This window comes from Panicum hallii, chromosome 3 (assembly GCF_002211085.1).
Source record: "Panicum hallii strain FIL2 chromosome 3, PHallii_v3.1, whole genome shotgun sequence".
Taxonomy (NCBI): domain Eukaryota; kingdom Viridiplantae; phylum Streptophyta; class Magnoliopsida; order Poales; family Poaceae; genus Panicum; species Panicum hallii.
This window is the reverse complement of record NC_038044.1, coordinates 23,337,975-23,349,036: the sequence shown is the minus strand read 5'-3', so window position 1 is coordinate 23,349,036 and position 11,062 is coordinate 23,337,975. Positions and strand designations below refer to the sequence as shown.

The 11,062-nt window shown below is 40.4% G+C and overlaps 1 protein-coding gene across 1 annotated transcript; it reads left to right on the top strand.

The window, feature by feature from the left end:
* The first annotated feature begins 223 nt into the window (after window positions 1-223).
* LOC112885857 (probable AMP deaminase) lies at window positions 224-10,274 on the top strand. Its single transcript, XM_025951534.1, has 20 exons — window positions 224-747; window positions 2,204-2,385; window positions 3,520-3,709; window positions 4,281-4,459; window positions 4,543-4,594; window positions 4,679-4,806; window positions 4,911-5,090; window positions 5,200-5,267; window positions 5,341-5,483; window positions 6,388-6,449; window positions 6,548-6,661; window positions 7,249-7,389; window positions 7,824-7,976; window positions 8,049-8,102; window positions 8,173-8,283; window positions 8,728-8,901; window positions 9,093-9,173; window positions 9,438-9,536; window positions 9,643-9,771; window positions 9,868-10,274. The coding sequence occupies exons 1-19, from the start codon at window positions 327-329 to the stop codon at window positions 9,712-9,714; spliced, it is 2,604 nt and encodes an 867-aa protein (XP_025807319.1). The 5' UTR covers window positions 224-326; the 3' UTR covers window positions 9,715-9,771; window positions 9,868-10,274.
* Window positions 10,275-11,062: the final 788 nt, after the last annotated feature.

The following is an 11,062-nucleotide window of genomic DNA, read 5'->3' as shown; positions in this document are numbered from 1 at the left end:
GCCTAGGCAAAAGTGGCAAAACCCTACCCTAACCGCTCAAAAGCGCTACAAAACAGTAGTGGCCACGCTAGCTAGTACGAAACTTAAACAAAGCCACCCCTGCACGAAATCACCACTGGGCTCGATTAGTGACGGAACCCCACCCTGTGGGGCCCACGCCAGCGTCCCCGTCACCACCACACGGGCCCTTATAAATACGGCCCACCACTGCCCATCCCCATCCACCCTCTCATGCTAATCCCCCTCCCATCCCATCCCTCTCCTAATCACTCCCCTTAAACCCCCCGAGCCTCCACCTCAACCGGCAGGCAGCCCGGCGGGCACCCATGGGCTCCTCGGGCTCCGCCTCGTCGTACAAGCTGCAGCTCGCTCTCGCGGTGCTCGTGGGTGCCTCCTCCACCGCCGCCGCAGCCTACTACCTGCACTGCCGCGCCGTCGCGCAGGTCGGCGGCGACCTCGCCCGCTCCGCCTCCACCCGCCGCCGCCGGCCCCGCGCCCCCGCCGGTGCCGCCGGCGGTAAACCCCCTACTACGCGCCGCGCCGGCGGCGGCTCAGCCTCGCTTCCTGACCTCTCCGCGTTCTACGATGGCGTCGGTCGCGGCGGCGGGCTCGCCGCCGGTGGGTACCTCGTCGAGGAGGAGGAGGAGGAGGGGCTGGTTGGCCCGCACGCCAACGGTGGCGCGCTCGACCCCGCCGACTTCCTCCAGATCCCCGAGGGCTTGCCCAGGCTGCACGTGGGCCCCGACGGTATGTTTGTTCCGCATTTATGGACACGTGTGTGCGTGCGCGCGCGGGGGGCTGGGCTGGGTTCGGAGTACTGGAGTGGAGTGGATAGGATTTGGGAAGCTGGCCTGGAGATAGGAGTTAGGCCGTGAAATGGCTTTGCCCGTCGTGCGGCACTGGGTATGACAATAAGAGGAAAATGACATAAATGTTGTTGCCCTCATCAAATTCCCAACTCTGTGGCGACCAATAGACATTTTGCTTAAAACAAGCAAATAAACATTACAAGATATGAGCAGAACTTACAAATGCATTTGGGTGAAGCATGTGCATGCTCAATTTATGCTTAGGCACCATGGAAGTTGTGCGTAGCAAACACTGCAAGCAGGTCTGCAATTTCTTAAATAAAATGTAAGGAGAAATGAATACTAGATGGTGAGATGGTGCCGTAGTATACAAGGGGAGATGCATTAACATGTTTTCGTGTATGGACTAATAGTGAGCAGCTATTCAACTTAAGAAGCTGATACTAGCACCCCTCTTAACTCCTGGATTTATGTTTTGAGGTGCATGTATTTCCCTTGAGTGTGCATAAACAAGTTTGTAGTATTGCATATGTAGAAGGCCATAAATTATACGGGTTATTCACTTGATAATGCTGCAATTATTTTTTCGAGTTGAGAAATAACTTTTCTATTGACAAGGGCCTCAGGCCTAACCACCTGCTTCACATCGTATGCTATTTTTAAATCTGCAAATATTTGCAATGCTACTGAGCTGATTTTCCTAAAGTATGACGGTGGCAATTTGGAATGAAGAGGTAGCCTAGGTTAAAAAAATGATTATTCCTGCTAGCCATAAGCTTGGTGTTATGGATGTGGACCAGGAGCACACTTTCAAGATAGGATTAGTTAGTTTGTTCAAGTTTGTTAGCCCTTAGGATTTGTTAGTTGCTTGGATAAGATTTGTTAGTGAGTTTGTTAGGCGCCTTGTCTATTAAAGGCTGCTGTGAGTCCTAGGTTAGGCAGGCAAGAATTGAGCACAGATCTCCTCGGTGGAGGGGATCTAGCTCAAGCTACCCTCTGTACTTTCCTCATTTTGCATCTAATAAAGGTTCATCCCTGGCCATATCACTTGGGCAATTGTTCCATTCTTTATTGATGTTTTCTACTAATAATATGTTAATTGGTCACGCCACTTGAGCTGATTCTTTGCTGGATGTACTAGAAGTCCAGAACCAATTATGGGAGCTCAATGCAAAAATTTAAACTACTTGAACTTAGTTTTATGAACTCTGTATTCTAATTCTGGAGTGCAAATGTCATCATATATTGCATCGATTTAATCAGCATGAGATATGCATATAAGCTATAACTTCTGTGATGCATTTTCATTGTTTTTGTTTTTGCTATGCAAGGCACTAAAGTTTACTTTTCTTTCCTCTGCAATAGCCCTCTGTAACAATGAATGGTTATTGCAGGCAATAAACAACTTGCTCGCTCAGGTTCAAATAGACGAGTTGCAGTAATTAGGCCTAACTCACCCAAGTCCCCTGCTGCCAGTACAAGTGCGTTTGAGAGTGCAGATGGATCTGATGAGGATGATGCTACACAAAATGGTGGTAAACTTGACAATGGCTACATTAATACAAATGGAAACCTTGTAAGTTCCCATCATTCACTTGTCATGGTATTTTCCTGTTATTGTTGTTAGTCTTCCACTCCTCAGCTTTATATTTTTATGTCAAAGTAGATCTTGGCATGAATTTGTGTGCCAGGGATCACATGATGGTTCACAATTGTTTGGAAATGGTAGAGATTATGTGCATGGTATAAGTTGATCAATGCTACAATCTTTAAGGACAATGAAGTGTTCCTTTGTTTGATCTTGTATTGTTTGTAGGATTTAATCTTCTGCTCATACAAATTTACCTTGCATGCATACTGTATTTAACAAGTAGCCAACTGGTCAAACACTGGATATAAAATATCTCAAGATCATTTCTTGGATTCAACCAGTAGCTTGTTTTTGGGATGCATTGCAAAAGTATTATTATGATTATTTGTTCCGAATTATAGGTTCTGGGAATAGATATATGCAGACAAAGGGTGAATAATTTTCTTTATTTCTGTTTTATTTAAATATTACAAGTCTGTAGAGAAGGTATCTTGGGCTACAAGTAAACCAATACTGATTCTGATGGATTATGAGACATGGCTTATGACAACCCCTCCAACCTGGTGAAACAATTTGTCATGGCACTGACTGTAATATCCATAAACTCCTTTACTGGATGCAATGGAGGTGGTTGCTAGGTGCTAGGACTATAGATATCTCCAGCATGCCAGCATGCCCTAACCTGCTCCCGAGATGGTTCCTGAGATCAAAGAATGATGTTGTTCCCGAGATGCTCTATTGTGACTGTTGCATTTGATGCAAAGGGTCAACAGAAAATGATCTGGATTACATTTTAGTATACGGTGGCCATTAGGAATTTTATGAATAACAGAGAATAACTTGATGTAGAAAAGTAATGCACTATCATACATTCTACTGCTTCTGCTGCCTCTCTATACAACTTCTAATTGGGTGAAGCTTGGAACAAGTATGTTCGTTAAGAAACTCTTTATTTGCTGCAAAGATGACCTACGCCTTTGTTTTAGATATTACACTAGTTTGGTTGATGTTATGAACCATCAATTCTATTCAAATGATATATTCTTCACTTCTATTTGGTAGGGCAATTGACATTAAAAACCTATTTTTTTTCTTAATTTGTGAATTCATTTTGAGCAGGAAGGAGAACACAAAGGAAATGCAAGTGTGGAAAATGGGACAGCCAAACCATCATCAGTAGCAAACTTGATACGATCACATAGTATATCCAATGATCTTCATGCAGTTCAACCTGATCCAGTTGCTGCAGATATTCTACGAAAAGAACCTGAGCAAGAATCATTTATCAAGCTGTTAACTGCTCCAAAGGGTATGCCATTTGAATACGAATAATTTTTTTTTCTCGAACACAATATGAATAATAATTCATAATGCTGATTTAAGGGTGAAACAATTCCTCTCTTTTCAAACATTGACAGAGCTAGAAGAAATGCTAATATTGTAATTGTTTAAATATGCTTTGGTTAGGTCACCTGGCTTGACCAGTGCTATCTTTATTTTTTAAACACACTCTTTTGACACAGTACTTAGATGCTGTAGTCCTTTGTGGATATGTGTACGATTTATCAATTTGTTCTTAATATTTGGTGTAAGTCAAGAACCATAATTGAAAACCATGGTAAAATTTAGTACAACTTCTATTGTTGGTTGTATGCCTGGACAAATTCTTATTTCTCTTGTTGTATAGTTTGTGATTGTTTTGATGTGCAATTTGCAGAATATAACTCAGATACATGAAAATCTTCTCTATTCGCAAGTAATTATTTTTAAAACTGGTAATTGTATTGTTGTCTTTAGCCGAATAAAATCTGAGCACCGAGTTGGATCTTCTGTACAGCATGTATGGAAGTTTATTAAATGGTATTTTCTATTTATGGCAGAGATTCCAACTGCTGATGAAATTGAAGTTTTCAAAATCCTTCAGAAGTGCCTTGAGTTAAGAGACTCTTATCTTTATAGAGAAGAGTTTGCTCCATGGGAGAAGGAAATCATAAATGATCCCTGTACTCCAAAACCTAACCCCAACCCATTCACTTATGTGCCTGAACCAAAGTCAGAGGTACCTTAGTTCTGCTTGTTGCAGTGTTTCAATATCTTTCTTTTTTGTTCTATTGGGATTCCAACTATTAATTGTGCTTTCAGCATGTCTTCCAAATGGTTGACGGTGTGGTCCATGTTTATGAGGATAAGGATTGTAAGTTCTCCTACTAGCGCACTCCACTTGCTTAACCAGATGATTTCGTGACTCATTTATTTCCCCTTCCCTTTTATTCCTCAGACACGGAGAGAATTTATCCTGTAGCTGATGCTACAACCTTCTTCACTGACTTGCATTATATTCTCCGTGTAACGGCTGCGGGGAACACAAGAACTGTCTGCCATAATCGGTTGAATCTTCTTGAACATGTAATCATGTAGTAAAACCATTTACCTCCTTCATACATGATGAAAAAAAATTGAATGCTCTTCAACAGTTCTCTGGGTGTGATGCATTTTTTATTTCCTTTCAGAAATTCAAATTTCATCTGATGTTAAATGCGGATAGGGAATTTCTTGCCCAGAAGACCGCACCACATCGTGATTTTTACAATGTCAGGAAGGTTGACACTCATGTTCACCACTCAGCATGCATGAATCAAAAGCATCTGTTGAGGTTCATAAAGTCCAAACTTAGAAAAGAACCTGATGAGGTATATTCATTAATTAATTGGTGAAACAACTTTCCTAACCAGTACAAAACATGATTTTGTTGTTGCCTTACACTCATGATTAATTGATTATGCATATTATCTCTTGTAGGTGGTAATTTTCAGGGATGGTACTTATATGACTTTAAAAGAGGTTTTTGAGAGCTTGGATTTAACTGGGTATGTTTTGGATTTGTCCTATGTACATATGATTCTGACACCACCATTTGCTAATAATTCTTATTCTTCTCAGGTATGATTTGAATGTTGATTTGCTAGATGTGCATGCAGACAAAAGTACGTTTCATCGTTTTGACAAATTCAACCTAAAATACAATCCGTGCGGCCAAAGTAGGCTCAGAGAGATTTTTCTCAAACAAGACAATCTCATTCAAGGTATTAGTTGTTCTAACGTCCTTTGGTAGTCTTATAAATTTATGTCCATATAAATTTGGGACCATTTGAACTTCACTAAGCGTCATCTTGGAAAATCAAGTTGACCAAATTAGAATGTCATAAAAACACATAAAAATTTAGTATATTAATTACATATTTAATTAATTGCGGCAGGAGGCTCAACTTGGAAACTTTTTGGAAAACCATATGCAGTGAATAGGTGCCAAAGAAAGCTTAAATATCTGTGTGCAGAAATATGTAGTTTGTGCGCTGCTATAGCCTGCAACTTGACACATAGCAGCTGCTTAGGACTTGCAATAGCACATGCTTTGCCATGGTACGGTGCTCAAAACATTGGGGAAATACCTTATGCTCCAGGCTTTTAGGTTCAAACTTATTTGGTGAAAGACTTTCTTAGTTATTCACTGTTCATTTGTGATCATATGGTTCAGTGGTCCATATTCTTCATGTTAACCAATTACTGATTGGCAGATTAAGCTGATTTTTTGTCCTTATATGCTAGCTTATAATACAATCCAAGAGAAATCTTCTAAACACATCTTATGAGCTCCTGAGCTTATTAATGTGTAAGTCACCACTTTTATCTTTAGATTATCTTCGAAAAATGGACAGAAACAGAGCTAAAGTGATAAATCTGGTTGCTCGGTTTTGATTTATGCTTTGTCTGATAACATGCCCAAGTCTTGTTTGATGAACATGCCTAGAAATTAACGTTTAAAAGATGTGTTTACTACATAATATTTCACTTTGGTTTGTTGGGTAATGATCAGATCATGGATTATGATTAATCTTTGTATTCACTTCTAACCAATATTTAATGTTTCCAAGAAAGCTATCTTGGTGCCTTTTCAAAATACTCATATTGATATTTGATTCAAACTAGGCCGTTTCCTTGCTGAGTTGACAAAGCAAGTTTTCTCAGACCTTTCTGCTAGCAAATATCAGGTAAAACTGCCAAGCTGGTAACTTGTTTTTTGTTTTCAGCGGTACTTCTTATTTGAGCTCCTTTTAACTTTTTACTATGATGTAATGTGCTTCTCCAGATGGCTGAATATAGGATTTCAATCTATGGAAGGAAGCAAAGTGAGTGGGACCAACTTGCAAGTTGGATAGTGAACAATGAATTGTACAGTGAAAATGTTGTCTGGCTGGTTCAGGTATCTTTTACTTATGTCTCTTGGTACTAGTTACTTGTGACAGTGTTTATAATTTCCTAGCACTTAGTGAACTACTTGCTAATATGCTATATTGGATAGTTCTGACTCCCGGCTGCTTTGCTCACCTTGTCAGTGGTCTACTCTTTGTGTGTCATACCAGTATAGCCTACAATTGTATCTGTTATTTTCTTGAGCTATATGTGGATCTACTGCTGGCTTGTTCCACCAAACTTATGTAATTTTAGTTCACATTCATTGTTTCTCTAATCAATAATCAGTATGAATACTGGCCAAAACTACTTTCAACAACAGTCTAGTGTGCAGACTGCCAAAACGAGGACTTAGCGTAAGATTTAGTTCTTATACATGGAGCAGTCAATAGTACTTTCTTTTCCCATGGAAACTAAACCTTCAAAATAATGATAATGATTATTGATGCAAAGTTGGTACATGGTTCTGTCCTGATAAATCTTGTGCATTTAGGATGCAGTATCCCATGAAGTTAAGGTTTTGATGTTCTGAAGACTGTACTTCTAATTAACAACATGACAATAAAAACAAAAGTTTTAACTTTCACTGTTTTGCAGATTCCGCGCTTATATAATGTGTACAAGGAAATGGGTATTGTTACATCATTTCAAAATCTTCTTGACAACATTTTCCTTCCTCTATTTGAGGTTACTATTGATCCAGCTTCACACCCACAGCTCCATGTCTTCCTAAAGCAGGTAGGGACATCATTGCTATATAAATTATAATTTGGATATCTACTGTGTGTCTTGCATCAACCTTTCACTTATTGGTGTGTGTGTCAATCTGGATATCTACTCATCTACTGTGTGCATGTGTGTGTCTGACATGCGAGCACACACACACCACCACTCCTCTCCCTCCCTGCCTGCCTCTGTGTGTGTGTGACACAAGTGTGCGCCCACACACACCACGCCTCTCTGTGTGTGTGACACAAGTGTGCGTCCACACACACACCACGCCTCTGTTTGTGTGACACATGCCTGCGCCCACACACACACACCATGCCCGTATGTGACACACACGAACAAGCACGCGCGCTGATGTATACAGGGCTACAGGTGTATATGCATGAATTTATTTTGGGTACGCATTATTGCAACATTAGATCGACTCTTTTACCGCCTTGCAGGTTGTAGGGTTGGATCTGGTTGATGATGAAAGTAAACCAGAAAGGCGTCCGACAAAGCACATGCCCACACCCGAACAGTGGACCAATGTGTTCAACCCTGCATTTTCATATTATGCATACTACTGCTACGCTAACTTATACACACTAAACAAGGTGATTATATTGCCCTTCTTCCTCTAATTATCCATATTTCTCAAAGAAGTAACGCTTTAGTTAAATTTTCAGCTGCGTGAGTCAAAGGGGATGACCACTATCAAATTCCGTCCACATGCTGGGGAGGTAAAATCTATTCCAGGTTCCTCTCTGAAAGTCCAGTATCGTGTTTGCTCTAATGGGTATGCTCATACAGGCTGGAGACGTTGACCACTTGGCTGCGACATTTCTTCTTTGTCACAACATATCACATGGAATTAATTTAAGGAAGTCTCCGGTGCTTCAGTACTTGTACTATCTTGGTCAGGTAATATGCTACCAAATTTCATAGCCCAGCATGATTTCAGGCTCTGTAGGTTTTACACATATACCATAGTCAGAATTGATAGTCAGGATGTGTTTACTTCACTTGTTTAGTGACTGTAGGCAATAACAGTAGATGGCATGATAAGTGGACTCGCCGAATGTTGTATCATACTCAGAGAATCTCTTTCTTAATGACATTCGAACTGGCTACACAAGTTGAATCTGTCCTTTGATATTATTAGGCTTCATGGCTCCACAAGTTGAATCTGTCCTTTGATATTATTAGGCTGCATAATTGTATTTCTTCTTTGCTCTTTGAAGTTTCCTTGAAGATTGTCTCCATGTTTGGCTGCACCTTGTGTCACATTGACCCCACTTCCTTTTCAGATTCTGATGTTTGAACAATGATGCTCTTCTTTCTAACCTGTTGTTTCAATTTCATCAGATTGGTCTGGCAATGTCCCCATTGAGCAACAACTCATTGTTTCTTGATTATCATCGCAATCCTTTCCCAATGTTCTTCCAACGTGGTCTGAATGTCTCATTGTCTACGGATGATCCATTACAAATTCACCTGACAAAAGAACCATTAGTGGAAGAATACAGCATAGCTGCTTCGGTATTCCCTATTTTCTTTTCTGCAATTTTCCATGCACACATGCAGCATGAGAGTTGCGTACATGTGTATGTGCATACAAGTGATTTCAGCATTTACCTTCGCAAACACGCATAGATACAGAATATGCTAGATAACTGCTGCACCTATGCACAAAGCATGAGGAACTGACGTCCATTTTGATGTGGTTTTAGCTGTGGAAGCTCAGTTCTTGTGATTTATGTGAAATTGCGAGGAATTCTGTCTATCAATCTGGATTTTCACATGCGCTCAAGGTGAGAAATGTTTTGCTACTTCTCAGGACATTTTCTTAGTGCTTGTTCCAAGAGTGTTACCTTCATTTTAATTATGGAGTGATGGTATGAAATGTGGCCCTCATATGCTTCAAAGTAGTGCTTTTCCCTTTAGGGAGGGTGTTGAAGCCCTCTTTAGGCATTTGAACTATATATGCTAGAAATGATGTTAGAAAAGATTCTTACCTTCTTAGTTGTATATTTGTGTGCAAAACACACAGCACATAATTATTTGATTTCTTGCAGGCACACTGGATTGGCAAGAACTACTTCAAGAGAGGACCTGCTGGAAATGATATTCAGAGAACAAATGTACCGCATATCAGGGTCCAATTTAGAGACATGGTATGAACTCTGTTGTCGCATTGATAATATGAAGTGAATGGCATTATTTTACTAGTCTTTTTGTGAAGTTTGGTGAAATCTGACTCATAGAATGTTGATTTTTTAGATCTGGAGAAATGAAATGAAACTGGTTTACCTGAACAACAACATCTTAATATCAGAAGAACTGGACCAGTAAGATGTTTGCCCTTGTGTATATCCCATATTTGCTATGGGAATCATACTTCATATTTGGGTATAGTCTATTCCCCATCCTCTGGTGTATATCTTGAGCCAAAAGTATTCTATGTCGAAAATCAAATCTAACATGTGCTTTCTTTCAACCGTGCAGCCGCTGGAAGTAGGCATGAGGGGCGATGAGATCGGGGGAGTCCCGGCCCGTAAAACTTCCATAAGTGTCCCAAGCACACCGAAGGATAGAATACCTTAATAATAATGAGGAGAAGTGAAGCGGCACACAAGTGTGTTCGGGTTGCGTTATAGGGTGCATTGGAAGGTGCAACTTGTAAAGAATGTAATCGAAAGTGGATGAACTCCGGTTAGATCATATACCTTGCAAAGAAAGTGTTGCCGCTTGTTTTGCTCCCCGGATGAAATTGGAAGCCTGGTGAGCTGCAGTTTGTTAGTACCCAGATGAAAAGGATGCTGTCATGAGTCATGACCATTGGCTCTGCTGCTACCAATTTCATCTGCTTAAAATTGGACATCATTTTTCGAAAGCTGCAAGCTGTTTGGTTCCCTAGAGGCTTATTTTAAATCCCATCACATCGGATGTTTGAATGCTAATCAGGAGTATTAAATATAGACTAATGATAAACAAATTCCATAATCCCTAGGTTTATTTGCGAGATGAATATATTAAATCTAATTAGTCCGTGATTAGCCTATGTGATGCTACGGTAAACATATGCTAATTATAGATTAATTAGGCTTAATGGATTCATCTCGTGAATAAGCCCTAGCTTATGCAGTTAGTTTTATAATTATCTTATATTTAGTCTTTCTAATTAGCATTGAAATATTCCATGTGATAGGGTTTAAATATCAGGGAAGCCGATGTTGGTTATGTTTAGAGGTAGTGAGTGAATTTATCGCTCCATCTATTTATGTTACGAGGTGAAGCTCAGGCTGCGTGGAATGATCCATCAGTTTTATGCATTGGATCGGTCCATCCTTCTAGGTTGTTGAACCTGGTATTTGATTCCTGAACAATTTGTCACGGTACCGCGTAAGCAAATCTCCTCTCCTTTTCTTACCTGAAAAAGATAGGAAGGCACGCGACAATCAAAAATGGCTTATCTACAAGCAATTAGTATAAATACTTGTCCCGTGATTGTTTGCATCCGCACTTAGGAACCATGTAGCTCAGGAATCATGACAGCCATCCAATGGCAACAAGGGATACATACTGAGAGCATAATAGCATGCTACTTCCTCTTTTTTCGATGCCGGCGAGCCTGCGTCGCCCGCGAGCGAGCGCGCGTGGCCTTTCCCTAGGAGCCGTTGCCTTCTTTCTTTTTTTCTGC